The sequence below is a fragment of the Neodiprion pinetum genome, chromosome 4 (genome assembly GCF_021155775.2).
Source record: "Neodiprion pinetum isolate iyNeoPine1 chromosome 4, iyNeoPine1.2, whole genome shotgun sequence".
Lineage (NCBI taxonomy): Eukaryota > Metazoa > Arthropoda > Insecta > Hymenoptera > Diprionidae > Neodiprion > Neodiprion pinetum.
Window position 1 is genome coordinate 19,643,662 of NC_060235.2, and position 17,721 is coordinate 19,661,382.

At 37.0% G+C, this 17,721-nt stretch overlaps 2 protein-coding genes and 1 long non-coding RNA gene across 4 annotated transcripts; 2 read left to right on the plus strand and 1 right to left on the minus strand.

The window, feature by feature from the left end:
• The first annotated feature begins 237 nt into the window (after nucleotides 1-237).
• mRpL39 (mitochondrial ribosomal protein L39) lies at nucleotides 238-1,652 on the plus strand. Its single transcript, XM_046622194.2, has one exon. It carries the CDS (start codon nucleotides 607-609, stop codon nucleotides 1,591-1,593), a length of 987 nt encoding a protein of 328 aa, XP_046478150.1. The 5' UTR covers nucleotides 238-606; the 3' UTR covers nucleotides 1,594-1,652.
• A 2,871-nt stretch (nucleotides 1,653-4,523) lies between these two features.
• On the plus strand, nucleotides 4,524-14,201 carry LOC124216990 (T-complex protein 1 subunit epsilon-like). Of its 2 annotated transcripts, XM_069135354.1 has the most exons (9): nucleotides 5,694-5,711; nucleotides 6,457-6,570; nucleotides 7,789-8,014; nucleotides 10,325-10,523; nucleotides 10,633-10,825; nucleotides 11,360-11,629; nucleotides 12,161-12,346; nucleotides 12,703-13,021; nucleotides 13,147-14,201. In XM_069135354.1, the coding sequence occupies exons 1-9, from the start codon at nucleotides 5,709-5,711 to the stop codon at nucleotides 13,278-13,280; spliced, it is 1,644 nt and encodes a 547-aa protein (XP_068991455.1). In that variant the 5' UTR covers nucleotides 5,694-5,708; the 3' UTR covers nucleotides 13,281-14,201. The 2 variants fall into 2 exon arrangements, with proteins under 2 accessions (XP_046478146.1, XP_068991455.1); XM_046622190.2 differs by lacking the exons at nucleotides 5,694-5,711; nucleotides 6,457-6,570 and adding an exon at nucleotides 4,524-4,718.
• LOC124216996 (uncharacterized) lies at nucleotides 12,686-17,066 on the minus strand. Its single transcript, XR_006882755.2, has 2 exons — nucleotides 16,025-17,066; nucleotides 12,686-15,384 (listed from the first exon to the last, which is right to left on the minus strand). It is a non-coding gene; the product is annotated as an uncharacterized lncRNA (long non-coding RNA).
• Between the last annotated feature and the right edge of the window lie 655 nt (nucleotides 17,067-17,721).

The window sequence follows — 17,721 nt, forward strand, 5'->3', positions numbered from 1 at the left end:
TGAATATAGTTGTTATAAACGCCAAAAAGTCGTCAGTCTAATACCGACTATTTTGAATTTTTCGAATACCGTACAGTTGGTCTCTTCGATTAAGGCAGTCGGTGAGAGTTGAAAGTAATGTAAAATGATCTGTTGAACATTGTTGGCGCATTGTATTTCGCGATATGAAGGTAGCACCGTAAGTGCTAAAGCCGTAGAGACACACTGTGCATTGCTATTTTTGGTGGCACTTGGCAGCACTGCTTCAGAATCGAATAGATCATGCGCGTGATGAGCGTTAAGTTGCGTGAGTGTGCTCTATCCGTGATCCAAGGTACATGCGTGCACGAAGAATTGCGATACGAATTATTGAAACGAGTTAACGAACGAAAAGCTTGCAGTGAAGAGAAAGAACTAATATTGAAAGAAAACAAGTGTCTGAGAGCCGAGCATCAGAGAGCGTCGCTCGCCGAGAAAGGATTCCACACTGTGCCATTAATATGCGGTTTTGTTGTTAAAAAACGGTAGCTTTGTAAACGAAGCACCGGTGGCCAGCGGTTGTAAGCTGTTAGCAAGTTGTCTGGCTCGTGCTAACCTCAAAATCAAAAATCTACAACAAGCCACAAAATGATAAATTGGACGAGTTTACGACTGCAGGTACCAATGCTGAGGCGGTGCCTGAGCACACTGACCAAATCAGAGGCCAGAAAAAAGCGAAACGAGTTATTCGACAGCGAGGCGAAACGTCAGAGAGCAGCGGTGGGTCGTATCGAGAAAATAGAGGTTAAGTACTCGGGACCGTCGGACGAAATTACGCTCGTAATGAACAAGCATTTATCTACGCCCTTTGACTGTGCTAAGCACATTTCGGAGGGCGTAACGAAGGTCGCCGCCCTCGCCGAAGTCAACGGGACCCCGTGGGACATGCACAGACCGTTCAACTCCGAGTGCGAGATAAAGTTCGTTACAATGGCATCACCAGAATCGCAGGTTGTGAACAAAGCCTTCTGGCGGTCCTGTTCGCTGATGATGGGTGCCGTAGCTGAAACCGCATTCAAAGACAGCATCAGCATCCACCTTCATAGTTTTCCGATACCAAACGTCAGGTCGGGTAGTTTTCTGCACGACATTTCCCTTGGCTTCGAAGATTGGAAACCAACAGTCGCAGAGCTGCAATCCTTGTCTGCTCTGTACATCAAACTCAGTCAGAAAAACCTACCAATTGAGCGTCTGGTCGTCGGAGAAAGCATAGCGCTCGAAATGTTCCAGGATAATCCCTACAAGAGTGAACAGATACCAAATATCGCAAGGCACAGTGAGGACAGCGTCACTCTCTATCGTATTGGGGATCACATCGATGTTAGCAAAGGACCTATGATTGGCAACACTGGGATCATCGGCAGGTGCACCGTCGCTTCTGTGCACAAATTGTCCACCGACGAGTACGGAACCTTGTACAGATTCCAGGGAGTTGCACTTCCCGCTGGAATTCTTTTGAATCATTTTGCATATGGAATTTTGGAGGAACGTGCCAGAAAGTTGAACAATTCCGTTTGGGTTCCTAGCAAAATTGTCGAAGATTCGGAGGACCAAATTGCTGCGGTGGCTAATTAGTACTGTATATGTCATGTAATTTAAAGAATGTAAATAAAGTAAAAACCGATTTATCAAAATGTTATTTTTACCATCAATTCTTTCAGACTCGAAGTTATTGACTGCCCATTCTCTTGCTGAAATTACCCACTTAAGGGGGGAGCCTGCTTTAGAGGCTTCAAAATATCTTTTTTTTTGCATAAATGTCTTCCCAAACTATCCAAGAATGTGTCCCTAAAATTTCAGACGCAAATTCGAAATATTTTCGGAGTTACAGAAGAAATAGTGAGCAAGCGTCGAGCAGGTATACGAGCGGTTTTTTGATGTTTTTTGAAGTTTTGAACCAGTTTTTTGAAGAGTCTGAACCAGTTTTTTGAAAAGTCTGAAGGGCAACTCTATGGACCAGGAGTCGCTGATTAGCATATTAATGCGGTAAGTTCAAGAAAATTACGATTTTTTATATACGAAAACTTTGACGCACGATTTCTCGGTTTTTCATTTTTACGATTTTTCCTAATTGGCGGGAAATATAGGGAAAAAACTAAACGTCCTATCGAAACGAGACAAATTGCATTGTACTCGGGATTAAATTCTCTTCTAGTTGAACCTAAAAAACCTTAAGAAAGTTAAGATTAACCCACTTTTTAAACAATCTAAAGTGAATTTTTTTTTTAATTTGCAAACATTGTTGAATTTTTCACTTTTTGTTGAATTTTCTTGGTTTAACTAGAAGCTATACTATTGAGAAGTAAAAATTTTTTTGGGTTCTTTGTTTCAGATGGAAATTGCGACCTGCACCTTTCCCGCCGCACGACAAATGCACACTCGAGACGCCTCGGTGAAATGCTTGTACCAGGCATAATATGACATATATCTTAATGAAAAAATTTAAGAAGACTGCTGAAACATATAACAATAAAACCTGAAAGTTTCGTTTCAATCGGATATTTCTTTCCGTCCCAAAAAATCCTTGAAAAAATCGATTTTGTGAAGACTCTAAAGCAGGCTCCCCCCTTAATTGAGTTAGTATATACTAATTATTCTATGTTTCATCACCAATACTAATATGCTTGAACCTCGATGATGTGGTCATAGAATCATAAATTTGCAAAGAAACGCAAGATAAAAATTGAGAGGAAATTCTGAGATTTTCAAATATGCTGAAGTATAAAGGAACCAATTTCAGAGATGCATGTAGAAAATTCTGGAAACAGTTCAATAGAGAATGCATAAGTAATGCGAAATAATTGTGAAACTGAGCATGTTGGCGATGCATGTATACAACACACAGGCAGAAGACACAGCTGAAACTAGAGCTTTATGAACTATAATTTCGTAATCGGCCGTTGTCACAGACCCATTATTGCCCCATGTGATTATTAAGTTATAATCCGATGTTTAACGCGATCTCAACCTCAGAATGTGATAAAAAATTAAGAAGTGTACTGCACTAGCACTGCAGTTTGGACGAGCATTACTTGAAACCATGTATAATAACAGAAAGGTAAGGTAAGGCGAGGGGGAAAGGGACAGAACGTATTATAATACTACGATGTGTGTGGGAATGAAACCAAGTACACTAATCTCGCGCTCACTACAGCGAGTGGTCAACAAGACAGTACAGTCCAAAGTTCTCAAAATTCCCGCGAGAGCGAGCGAGACGAAAATTTGACGAAGAATTCAAAACCAGATCAGTATTAGTCGGAACTCGGAAGAGATAACACGTGAGTTTTGTTGGCAATAGCTCGTTATGTGTGCGAAAGTGATTCAGTGAACTGTGTGAACGTGGGACTATCAACTCGATGCATCGAGGCTCCTAACGATCCATTTTATTATTAAATGACGTTGGATCGTATTTCTAATGTACTTGTGATCGAGTAATTAGATGCGAGAGCGAAACTGGGTAGAGCCGATTGAGGATTCTTGCGCTGGCCTTCCCGGGACCTCATGATTGAGTTTTGTACCCAGGGTGGTTGACGCGTTGGGAAACCAACGTGGTTACTACACCCGCAGATCTAGAATACATGAAAATAAATAACAAATGACACAAAATTGGTGTAGCCGCGTGGGCTGTCCTTGCCGCGGTAGCTAAGCTAAACCACCCCGGGATCATCGAAATCACGTTTCTTCTTTGTAATTCGAATTGGTGTTCATTTCTTATTCGTATTCCTTGCGTTCATTTCATCCTTTTACCTTAGTTTTTTCTTCATTTGTGGAGCTAAAAATTTTTCGTCTCAGATTCTATTTGTATGGTCCTTTCCTGACTAATTGGACCCCCAGGAAATCAGAAAACGCAGCGAAAAGAGCGTGGCATCAACAGCAGCGATATGACGAAGGAAATCTTTTGTTTTTCAGCTGTAACTTTTGATCCGTTGTTTGCAGCCTATTCGAACTGCACTCATTCGATTTCGCTCGAAAAATCACGTCGAAATAGTGCATTACAAAATTCATTGCAGGATTTTTGAAATTCCGGAACGCTGTTTCAGCTAGCCGTAAGTGAAGTATCTACGTTAAGTAGAGAAGCTGAAAAACTGGTGTCTACTACGTGATCAAGTGCAACAACCTTGTAAAACCAACTAGTGACCGATTTATTTTTTGGAATATCAACGCAGCTACTGAAACGAGAAGATAAATGCCATTTATCTGGAGTATAAACTTTCCGATTGAAGTCAAAGATCTTTATTCCTACCTCTGACGGGTATGCGCGTTGAAGTAGTTTATACGAAATAACATACGAAACAATTTGTCTAGGAGTATTTATAGCTGCAATGTGGCAAAAGTTGATTACACTCTACTCTAGTACAGAGAGAAACCTACCCGAGCACCTGTAGGTTGGTGTGCTTGTTGAAGTGTTCGAAAAAACATCTGCGTTCAATGTGGCCAGCCCTTGAGGTCACTCTGTTCTACTTTATGAGCACACCGTGGAACACTCTGGAAGGAAGAAGACGCTCGGCAGTGAGTGATAAAATGCAGTGAGGTTCGATCGCCAGAGTTTACTTTTTTTCATACATCACGGAATTTGAACTACTTTCATTCGAAACATGTCTTTTCCTGGTTCTATCGCGTTCGATGAGTACGGAAGACCTTTCATTATCTTGCGTGATCAAGACAAGCAGAGTCGCTTGACCGGCAATGATGCGATTAAGGTGAGGCATGCACATGTTTTATAATTTCCATTGATTACATTTTCTGTTATAAGTTCCTGATCACACTGATTATAACTATTCCATTTATTAATTCAGATAAATTGCATTATTTCGTGCACACTAATTTACTTAATTTCACCAAAGTGCTGATCGCGTGGTGGCTTTGCAATTTTGTTCGCGTCACGTGTTCGTAAACCGGTAGAGCCTCGCGCATTCGTGATATTTTATTTTACTTCGAACTTTGGGATTATGTTGTTCATTTAACACCCTCATGTGAGCTGCAAACCGTCAATTTCACAGCGATTATGAATTTATCGCTAAATATGATTGGCATTTTAACAATGAATCCAATCACAGCTTCTGTCTTATAACCATATAAGGAATTTCTATGCCTGTTCCCCCCTCATTCGTTCAGTCGACTATAGACATTGCTGCATAATACGTACGTCGCACAGTGGTCCAAAAGCCCGAATTCCTGGTCAAAACTAATAACTCAAATATTTCTCAGTGAAAATTGCTAGTATTACTATACCTATAGTTTTTTGGCTTGCTGGTTTCGAAAATGAATGCAAAAATGCGAAATTCAAAATGGCGGCCCCAAAATGGCGGATATTTTTTACAAAAAATGGTACGAATTTTTAGAAATTCATAGTACGAATGTTTTTCGGGTCGCTGATTCCGAAAAAAAAACAAAAATGCAAAATTCAAAATGGCGGACGTTAAATGGCGGATGTTTTTCGCGAAAAATGATACCAATTCGCTGAAATTCATACTACTAATGTTTTTGGGGTCGCCGATTCCGAAAACGAATGCAAAAATGCGAAATTGAAAATGGCGGCCCCGAAATGGCGGATATTTTTTACAAAAAATGGTACGAATTTTTAGAAATTCATACTAGTAATGTTTTTGGGGTCGCCGATTCCGAAAACGAATGCAAAAATGCGAAATTCAAAATGGTGAACCGAAAATGGCGGGAATATTTCGTGAAAAATGGTACAAGTTTGTTAAAAGTGATATTTTGTAAATTAATTTCTTTAATTCATACAGATTTTTTTCTTATAAAACAAAATAACATAATTTTTAAAGATACATACTAATCGCAATCTGAATTTTCATCATCGACGTCGTTTTGATGAATGACGTTGTCTGCGTCGCCCCGCTACACTAATCCTACGAGGCAGGCCACGAGGCTCCGACCGAGTCGACAAAACACTGCTTCAAAGAATGCGTATTTTTGACCAATGGAGCAAAAACGAGCAGGCGATGCCAACGGTTTCACATTCTCTATACTTTTTCACACTAGGAATCGTTAAGATCTCCGCAGGATCTCCGGGGATCATAACTAATTCTCTACAGATAGTAATGCAATTCAATGAAATAGGTTATTTTGCAGCACTCGTATTGCATCATTCATATCGTCGCCATAAATTCCGAAACTTGGTTCATTCATAAAATTTAGGTAATTCACTTACCTTGAGGAATAATATCCATTTTGGTTGACTCGATTTTGATGAAAATTGAAAAAACTACAGCCTTCTTTTTCGCGCGCTCGAAAGCGTGCACACACCACAGTCCCGCGCGAGTCTCGACAATGGTCACTTTCGAGGGCTTACCACAGGCCATGGAATGAATCTGAACATCTGCCCTTTTGGATTTCAAAGGTCTAATGCTATCTATTGACAAATATGTGAAGCTTTACCTCGGATGATAACTTTCGGTTTTCGGGGTTTTGGCCAAGAATTCGGGCTTTCGGACCACTGTGCGTCGGTATTACAGTTGCATCTTATGCTTACTTTTTATTTCCTGTCAGAATTCAATTATAGACAACCCTTTTCACATTTTTGCAACTTCAGTAAGTACCTTATTGGAAAAAAACTTTCTTGTCATCTCCATGGGTGAAGTAACGGTAATGCTTGAAAATACTTTCTTTTTACCACGTCCGACTTGAGATTCAACTCAAAGGACAGCGGAAGAGCCAGTCCATCTGTATGTTTTGACTTTGTTTTTCTTGAAACATGTTACTTGAATCCAAATTTTATCTTTCAGTTACGCACCTTGAGACACAGGAAAATTTTTATTTGAAATTTGCCTGTGATTTTTAATAAAGTGTGCAAGATAAAATAAAATATGAGAAACTGAATCATTGAGTGATTCGATTAATGGACCACGCTTACTGATGTGTTTCTTACAAGCTAGTTCACTTACAATCTGTATTAATATTCTAACAGATTCACATGATTTAAAAATTGTGTTATTGTACTTCATCACAATGCATTATTATTGGTAGTATTTTTTCGATGACTATGTATTCATTGTATGTTTTGTAACTCATTGTTACTCAAGCATAACAGATAGAACAAGGTTGTGAAAATTTCAAAAGTTTTAGATGCGAACACAAGTAATATTGTTTTACATAACAATTTAAACATCATTGAAGAAATGTTTTCTGCCATCTTGAAACATATTTTGAGTGGTTGGTAGTAAACTTGATTAATTATATTAAACGAGAGAAAGATGGGAAATAGTATTTTCGCAGTATTCGTTAAACTACTGCGGTCTGAGCTTGTAAGATTAATGCAACATTTATGCATTTCCAGGAATCAATGTTATATTGCGATTTTAAGATTGTCCGGAGTTGAATAGATCATAGTAAATTCCACTAAAGTAAGACATATATCGGTATTCTTGGAATTCTACATTTGTAAATTCCACCTAGAATTTCAAAACAGTGATTTCTGTTTCAATATTTTATTGTGTTGATATCATAAACCCGAAGTGCTGTAAAAACTTTCATTCTACAATAAAATCTTGTTGCAAACCGTGAATAGTTAAGTTAATAATAAGTTATAAGAGAACCTGTAATACATTTTTGAGGGTGAAAACTTGATACAATTCTACAGAAGATTTGTAATCTAACATAAGTACAGGGATCAAGCTTATACATTGGTATATTTACATTGGAGTTGTAGTTTAAAATTAAATGTACGTTGCTAGTACTTGTGTGTAATTATGCAGTTGACTGATTCTCATGATATATCAAAATAACTGAATTTCGTTCTCTCTTCTCTAGTCGCATATCTTGGCAGCTCGGAGTATTGCCAATACTTTGAAAACATCTTTGGGTCCCAAAGGTTTGGACAAGATGTTAGTTAGTTCCGATGGTGATGTAACAGTAACCAATGATGGAGCTACGATCTTGAAAAACATGGACGTAGATCATGAAATCGCCAAGTTGATGGTGCAGCTTTCTCAATCGCAGGATGATGAGATAGGCGATGGCACAACTGGTGTTGTTGGTAAGAACATCAAATCTACATTTAAATCATAAAACATTAAAAATGACATATAGGATGCAAAAGTGAGGAATAATAAGAAAAAAAAAATTGGTATGATGATATTAGTTGAAAATTACAAACAAAAGGAATACAAGGCAATTTCAGTAACAATGAATTGGAATCAAGGATTGTAAATTAACAAAGTATATACGACTAAATGGTTGAATAGCGGGTGAATTTCAAACATCTATTCTTCAATTCGATTGGGTTTGTTTTATTCAAAAGTATATTGATCGAGTTTCTTTTATACATATTATATTTGCTTTGAATCAAATTATTGTCAGAAAAAAATATGTAATCAAACGTCAAACTACATACCGTGGAATAAAACAAACTCCAACAGAATTCAGTAATTTTTTATCAAGATCCGATGCAAATTTCTATAATTCACCCACTTCTCTAGCTGTTAGGTATGAATATATACGGGCTATTCCGCGTCAACCGGATCAGTCATCTCTCAGATATTTTTTTAATTTGGCATGTGGATTGTGTGGGACGAGTTAGATTTTTGTGCCAAAGCGCGAATCTCATAATGCAAAATTCGATTTTTTATTAACAATAACAAATTAGACTCCCATTTTTTTCAAAAATTCATAACTTCGGCAAAAAATTAGATACAATATATTTTTTTTTTTCAAATTACGCGGAAAGCTCCATAGAATTTAAAAAAAAATACGAAATGGTAAAAACAAGTTGTTATCAATTGTTTATTTAACAATTAATTTTTCAAAGATTTTCAAAACAGTGACTGACACGATCAAAAAATTTTTTTAAAATTCTGACATGTTCCTTGAACTGTACTACAACCTGTGAATTAATTCCAGAGGGGTGTTTTTCTTCGTTTTCGAGTAAAAAATCATTAAAGGTGTCGATGCGCATGAAATTGCGGCCCGCCGAGTCTCTACGTAATGGCGGGCGGCCGGTTGCCGTCCACCGCTACACCGCGGTGGCGTCGCAGCGTTATTTTAGAGTCATTTTCACGATGTAGGACATGATTGAAGAATCTGAAAAAAATACTGTACCTTCACAAGGCCTGCTCAAAGCGATAAGTGAAGTTTCAAGAATGTGTTTTTATTTTAAAATAAGTAGCAAGTTATGTAATTATTATCATTTATGTGCACTCTCATGGTGTGTAACCGTTATTTTGAATCTCTGTAATAAAAAAACGGTGAAAAACACATTCCTGAAACTTCACTTATCGCTTTGAGCAGGCCTTGTGAAGGTACAGTATTTTTTTCAGATTCTTCAATCATGTCCTACATCGTGAAAATGACTCTAAAATAACGCTGCGACGCCACCGCGGTGTAGCGGTGGACGGCAACCGGCCGCCCGCCATTACGTAGAGACTCGGCGGGCCGCAATTTCATGCGCATCGACACCTTTAATGATTTTTTACTCAAAAACGAAGAAAAACACCCCTCTGGAATTAATTCACAGGTTGTAGTACAGTTCAAGGAACATGTCAGAATTTTAAAAAAATTTTTTGATCGTGTCAGTCACTGTTTTGAAAATCTTTGAAAAATTAATTGTTAAATAAACAATTGATAACAACTTGTTTTTACCATTTCGTATTTTTTTTTAAATTCTATGGAGCTTTCCGCGTAATTTGAAAAAAAAAAATATATTGTATCTAATTTTTTGCCGAAGTTATGAATTTTTGAAAAAAATGGGAGTCTAATTTGTTATTGTTAATAAAAAATCGAATTTTGCATTATGAGATTCGCGCTTTGGCACAAAAATCTAACTCGTCCCACACAATCCACATGCCAAATTAAAAAAATATCTGAGAGATGACTGATCCGGTTGACGCGGAATAGCCCATACGCATCTACAGAACTTTCTACACTGCGATGAAGCATGTTGAGACGTGTGAATCTCGATTGTCTCGAGAAACTCATATGTAAACAATACAAAAACCATGCAACATTAAGTTTCATCGATCTGAGATTCTGAACCATTGGGCAGCTATTCTTAATTGGCTGCACGCACTGATATGTGTCTCACATCTGTATTCATGCCATTATGTAAATTTGTCTGTTTTGGGCAATTTAACTAAAGCAAACTCGCTATTTTCAAACTTTGGAATAATTTGAGCATTTCAATTTTCACAATATGATGCATGAGTACATATATACTTTATTATTGTGCTTTATTGAATTTAAAACGATTCCCAAGTCACAAAGACGATTTTTCTTACAAATACAATGTCACAAACTTCAGCTTCACTGTATCGTAATATTGTCGCAAATTTTGTCACTTCTCTTACCTCAGTATTGGCTGGCGCGCTAATGGAGCAAGCTGAACAGCTCTTAGACAAAGGAATTCACCCAATCCGAATAGCTGATGGTTTCGAGCTTGCAGCCCAATGTGCGAACAAACATTTAGACACTATTGCGGAGGCTTTCCCAGTCAACCTCAAAGACTTGGAACCTCTAATCAAGACTGCCATGACTACTCTTGGATCCAAAATGTGAGTGCAAGTTGAGATAATATTGCGTCAACTTGTCAATATTACACGTCAAATTCTTCCAAACATCCAGTGTTGTATTTCGTTAATTTTTTATTCATTATTATTACAGCATCAACAAGTGTCACCGACAAATGGCGGAGATTGCTGTGAATGCAGTGATGGCTGTCGCTGATTTGGAGACACGAGACGTCAATTTTGAATTGATCAAACTAGAGGGTAAAGTTGGAGGACGCCTTGAAGACACAATGTTAGTTCGTGGCGTTGTTGTAGACAAAGACTTCAGTCATCCTCAAATGCCTAAGGTAATTACTATCACCTTTTATTGATCGATTTTTTTGTCGATTTTTTCTTTTTCTTCCCCATTCAAGATCCTGCGAGTAATCGCATTTACAGAGTTCGTGATTATGAAATTCATATGTTAATTTAAGGAACAAGTTACACTAATTCTAATCATTCGAAATTGACTTACAAAAGCGTCTGCTTTTGCATCGTAAAAATTTGACCTTCTAAACTTTTGCACTATTAGTTTGAATTGTTGTATTGATATATCTGCAAGGAGAATTTCAGCAGTTTCTTCAATGCACTGCCTGACCAGACACCTTGCCGTATTATCAGCATGTTTGATTCTCGTGTATTTGAGTAATTGAAAAACTCAAATGCTGTATCGATTTTGCAATAAGCATTTTAAAAATACAGTTTATACAGTTAAAATTTCAATTGAGATCAACATCCTATGTGATGTTATTGAACAATCTGGTTGCAGAATAGTGTAAATTTTTATTAAAATCGTTAGAAACGGTGAGTATAACACTGTTTCCATACTCGATGTGTTACAGAGGTTGGAGAATGTGAAATTGGCAATTCTCACTTGTCCATTTGAGCCGCCAAAACCGAAAACTAAACATAAGCTTGACGTGACTTCTGTAGAGGACTACAGAGCATTACGAGAATATGAACGTGAAAAATTCACTCAAATGGTATCTCAAGTCAAACAAGCCGGGGCAACGCTCGCTATTTGCCAGTGGGGATTTGACGACGAAGCCAATCACCTTCTCCTCCAGGAACACCTGCCCGCTGTTCGGTGGGTCGGTGGTCCCGAAATCGAGGTGCTTATAAGTTTATTTTATTCTGCGGCATCTAGAAATTCGATAAAAGTGTCGGTGAAATTTATTCAATTTTGAAGTATTGAATCTACTCGGTCAATTTAATCCAAAAAGTGTGACATACGTATCGTTAATTTATTCACATGACTTTTCTCACAAAGGTAAGTGAAGACTGTCATGCATCATCCATCATGTTACCAAAATTCGAAATTCTGAGCATTCAGTTCCATTTATAAACAACCCAATGATGTGAAAGCGCAATAGAAGGGGGTAGCATTGCGAAACCAAGCGTCTGGTTCTCTTAATTATGAGTCCTCTAATTCATTCGAAAATGTATATACTTAATTTTTCGAACCTATTGTGGGCTTCTTTATTTGAGCACAAAGTCGACTTGGGACGTATCTGTTGCAGTGGCCCTAATGATCAATGATTATGAGAGCTGAGGGTTTTTTCACTTTCTTCATTAATTAACTGTAATCATAGATATTGTCAAAAAAGAAAGAATTTTTATAATGCTGATTATTCAATCCTCAGTTGATTGCCATCGCTACCGGCGGTCGTATCGTTCCTCGATTCGAAGAATTGACTCCTGATAAATTGGGATACGCGGGTGTGGTCAGAGAGTTGACTTTTGGAACCACAAAGGACCGCATGCTCGTCATTGAGGAATGCAAAAACTCACGAGCAGTAACCATTTTCATTCGTGGAGGCAATAAAATGGTAAGTATGCATTTTTTTTTTTCACATTACGATCAGACGCCTAATTTATAAAAATAGTCTTGTTAAAAAATATGGCAAGGAGAATTTCAGCGATGTCATTCAATGCCTCTAACTGGCCAGACACCTTGCAGAAGAAAATAGCACAGTTTGCATATACGCATTTGATTGATAATAAAAAAAAATTAATTGCATATCAAATTGTGTTACAAAATTTTATTTATAAAATATTGATTAAGTTTAGTTGCAGCATTCATTGTAGTCCGAAAGAAATCGTCGACGCTTAATATAGTTTTTGATCATTGTCCCTTTCATTAAAGCACACTGTACTCTGTAAGCACATTTATTACTGTCAACAGATTATTGAGGAAGCGAAACGTTCGATCCACGATGCACTTTGTGCTGTGCGCAATCTCGTAACTGATGGAAGAATAGTCTATGGAGGTGGAGCAGCCGAAGTTTCCTGTGCATTGGCATGCGCCGCTCATGCCGACAAGATCAGCACCCTTGAGCAGTATGCATTCCGTGCATTTGCTGATGCGCTCGAAGCCATCCCCATGGCATTGGCAGAAAACGCAGGACTTTCTCCTGTCGATGCTCTTGCTGAAGCCAAGGCGCGCCAGTTGACAGAATCAAACTCTAGTCTTGGAATCGATTGCATGAACGTTGGCACAACCGGTAGGTGTATTTTGTTGAAAATGTACCTTCTGTGTTTGCTTGGTCGCTTTTTTTTCCTATATAAACAAATCCGTTTTTAACAAACTGAAATCTTTAAAATTCATGTTCTTTCTTTTATTTTTCAGACATGAAAGTCCAGAACGTCATCGAATCTTTGAAGAGCAAGCAGCAGCAAATTTTACTTGCCACGCAATTAGTGAAGATGATATTGAAGATCGATGATATCAGATCTCCCAGTGACAACGGTATGGGAGGTTGAATCTGCCGAACATTCACAATAAAGATTGTTCAAATTTTCATGACACGTTAACGCGACTTGATTATTGTATTATATTAATACGCTTCATTTGAATTGTTTCTGATAGTTATTAAACATCACCCAGACCGCTTACTATGCTCTGATCAAACAATTGATTGACTTCATGCTGAAATTAATTTATAATAAAATAAAGCTATAATTGACATAAAAAAAAAAATGGAACCTATGTAATTAATCTCATCATTCGGATTGTTATTCATCCCAGGCAGTGTTCCGACGATAAAAGTTATCCCGCGATGGTGGTTACATTTTATTATATGCACATAGTACCTATAGTGATTAGGTAAGGATTTCACAAGGATACAATCTGGTTATTCGGCTCAGACTCCCGCACAATTTAGTCACAATAAAAATAGATTCCGCAAACTGAAAACTCTGATAAATATTTAGAGCTGCAAAGTATTGTCGAAAACCGAATGTGGTCTGAACTGAATATACAACTTGTACTCGTGCGTTTGTATTCGATTACGTATGTCGTAATTTTTCTTATAGTACGTATGTAACATGCATAATGACTCGCTTCAACATTTTTTAAGTATCTACGAGTAACGGTTATCTTACGTTTGAAATTTGGCATGAGATACGCAACTATTCAAGCCAAATGATGATATCGAGACACGGAAAAGAACGCAGTATTGTAATTTTTTAATTTCATATTGTTCATAATTATTACTAAACTCAAATTTTGGCATTGATGTAATAATGACAAGATGTCAACAGACTCTAGAAACCGGTAATAGCCTGACAACCGATAGAAAAATGTCTGGAACTCCCGGTTATTATCCTTAACTTCGCGTGCCTTCATTTGTAATTACAATACGTGTGTAATGTTACTTTTTTATGAATAAATCAAAAATCAGATACTGCGATTTCAGTTAATATCCGGAAACATCGTTCACTTCGCGCATTACAAATAATATTTTTATCATTTTTTTTACTCATGGTAAATTCTAGCTGAATAAATTAATATCTGACGAATATTTTATCCGATCATTGCTAATACTCGTGCGTTTATATCTATCACTTGTAATTATCTATTCGATCAGATTGATTGAGATATCCCGATGTTACTCGGGGGCATTACATATCTATTTGTACTTGCAAACGTCCAACGATAAGAGTACGATTCGTTTCAGAATAACGTAGCGTTAACTTATTGTATATATCGATCGATCATTCAATTAGTTCTTAATCGTAATAAGCTATAACTCAACTTAAGCTTTGGCAACATTTTCAACGTAAAAGTAAATCTTGACATTCCTAGGTATTTCTATCGATAAACTTGCACAAACTGTAGCGCTACGAAATAAGCTATTGAATTTCCCCACAGGATTTGAATTTCACGCAACGTTTCTACTACTGGGGAAAAATAAACTACAATTAAGGAAAATTGTACCGATCTAACTACCAAGAAAAGTTAAAAACTATTAAATTTCGTCAACTTCTTACGGATAAATTTAAGCGTATTAATAGTGTGAGGTCGATCTTAAATTGTAATCTGAAAGGAAGGAAACTAAGATGCTTATTTTCTTTCTGTTTTCTCAATACGTTTGAATTTTGATTATCTTTTTTTTTTCTTTTTTTGGGAAAGAATAAAATACGATGCGTTAGTCCCAAATATTTCGAGATCAATTTCGTAACGCATATTTTATACCGCATGATGGTTTTGGCTCGGTTTGCGCACGTTTTATACGAAATAGTTAGTGTATTCATGGGGCATGACTCCTCTCCTCGGGTAAAAGGTGTGAGTGGTCGAATAGTTTAAGAGGTTGGTAATGTTGCTCATGTAGATGTCCGCGAAACGAAAGAGACGCCTAGAAAAGTAGGTCGGATTATGGTACGTCCTAAAGACTGAACCAAACTGTTGGTTGAATACGCGTTTGATATCGTTGCGTAGATTATCCCTTTCTCGCATCCATTCGTTCAACTGAACCTTCGCTTCCTTGCCCTCGTAATCCTGGTGATCCTCGATCAACGCCGTCAGCATTTGCAGCCAATTCGCGTTTTTCTTAAACTCTGGATCGTTGAGATTGTCGATTTCGTGCTGAAATTAAATTTATATTCAAGTCCCTCTGAAAGAAATAGAAAGAACTGGAATCTCGATTCACCTTACATTTTAAGAAGATTCGTTTTCAAAAATTTGTTCATAATTCCAGTATTTTCTATTCTTACATGATCTCAGAAATTTTCGTATCTGATGAATACAATAAATTGATCGATATTCGATGTACGACTGTCTCGTAATGAAATTGATACACAGTACTGATTTCCGCCAACCAACCATCTTAACATTATCGGCTTTGATCATTTATGTGAACTTTTTCAGATGCAAAAAGCTATGGTTTTCTCAACATAACTTGAATAATTTATTTTAAGAAATGGTTGAAAGTAAAAGTTTGGCATGGTCTATTTTTGATTATATATTGTAGAGTCTTGGTGATCGGTCAATTAAGAAAACGTATTTTTAGTTAACGTTTCGACCCGGATATGGGCCCTCCTCAGAACAATTTATTTTTTTAAAAACTGTCAAAAATAACAAAAAGAATTTTATAATATAAATAATGGTACTAGAAGTAATCAGACATAAATATTGTAGATGTAATACTCTTAGAGCTATTGAATATTGTTGATAGTAAGAACCTTATGATTAATTGAGATAAGGATGTTTTTTTAGTGTTATTTACCTTTTGAATGTGGACTAAGATGTAGTCGAATTCACAATTACAATTGGTGGAAACAGTGTTCTTTTGAGTGACGGTAGACTATGTCAATCTTCAAGTTATTTTATATGTGGGAGTTAAAAGTTGGTAGTCATTAATTAAAAAGATTAAAGAACTATGTTTCTTCACAGTCAGTATGTCATTGTGTTAAAAGGCTATTGAAGAAGGTAGTTTTAGCAATGAAATTAATTCACAGGTGTCAATGAAGTGGAGGTAGGCTCTTTATAATTAAGTTCTACATGTCTAACGAAATATTGTTGGTTGAACCAATTGAGTCAACAGGTGAATAACGACTGATGGGAGAAAACAATGTAATCCAGAGTGAAGGTGAACCTATTATAAACAATTATACAGAAAAACAATAAATATTTTGTAAGAAAAGTTATGTAGAAAGGACTGTAAATGGGGACAAAATAATTTTTTGTATGTAGTTAAGGTTAAACAAAATTTGTTGTGTGGGCGGAGATTAGAGGTTTGTAAATATTGCTTAAATGTTCAACATCTTGTCTAAGATTAACAGAATTGGTATGACCTACAATGTTGCACATTTCTAATAACAGTCTTCTATAATAATTGTGTTCTTCGCAAAGGATGTTTGTGTTGTCGTAATTAAAAGTGTGTTGTTTATCGATAATATGTTTCGTTAGAGCTGTGTGCCGTTCTTCAATCTCATGTATGTTGCGTTGGTGTTCCCTAATTCTAGTGTTGAGATGTCGACCCGTTTGACCTATGTAGACTTGATTGCAGTCATTGCATGGTATTTTATACACGACATTAGATCGTTTGCCTATGGGGATCTTGTCTTTGCCTGTATCAAAAACTAGTTGTAGATCTTTTGAATTTTTTCCAACAAACTTTACATTATATTTGGCGAGTAAACGATTAAGTGACTCAAAGAGGCCGGCTACATATGGAATGGGGATATATGTAGTAGCAGGTCTATTGCTATCTTCAGCGGGAGCAGAGTCAATATTATGGTCAAGTATGTTGTTGATGTAGGTACGTCTCTTATTAATTTGTTGTTGTAATAGTACACGAACACATCAAAAATATTGTGTAAGCATTACTATAATTAATTCATTAAATAATAGTGTGATAAATTTTATGAGCGCATTTATAATTACTGAATTTGTGCTTGACGAAATGTGGATTGAAATAATTTATTGTAAACAAGAGGTGTTCGAAAACTTTGAGATGAAATGAATCCGATCTGAATGACCCTTTCCTGACTAATCGGTCCCCCAGGATCTCAGAAAACGCAGCGAAAACAGCGTGGGATCAACAGGAGAGAAATTACGGAGGAAAAAGCACCCGCTGAAAAATGTCGAAATCACAGGTTTTCGTTTTTTGGCTGTAACTTTAGATGCGTTGATAGCAGCGTATTGGGACTGCGCCCAATCGATTTCTCTGGCAAGATTACGTCGGAATAGTGCATGAAAGAATTTATTACAGCACTTTTTCAAATCGCAAAAATTTTCGCCAAAAATACAATGGGGTTAGCCTTACTTTTTCTTCATTTTTGGAGCCGCATTTTTGGTCTCAAATCCGATCTGAATGACCCTTTCCTGACTAATCGGTCCCCCAGGATCTCAGAAAACGCAGCGAAAACAGCGTGGGATCAACAGGAGAGAAATTACGGAGGAAAAAGCGCCCGCTGAAAA

What these genes read in the sequence shown, in the direction of transcription:
- LOC124216990 (XM_069135354.1), top strand. An exon ending in TTCACATTTTTGCAACTTCA is followed by an intron (nt 6,571 to 7,788) that starts GTAAGTACCTTA and finishes TCTCTTCTCTAG; the next exon opens with TCGCATATCTTGGCAGCTCG. An exon ending in TCGGTGGTCCCGAAATCGAG is followed by an intron (nt 11,630 to 12,160) that starts GTGCTTATAAGT and finishes TTCAATCCTCAG; the next exon opens with TTGATTGCCATCGCTACCGG.
- mRpL39 (XM_046622194.2), top strand. Translation starts at nt 607, where the DNA reads ATGATAAATTGGACGAGTTTACGACTGCAGGTACCAATGCTGAGGCGG.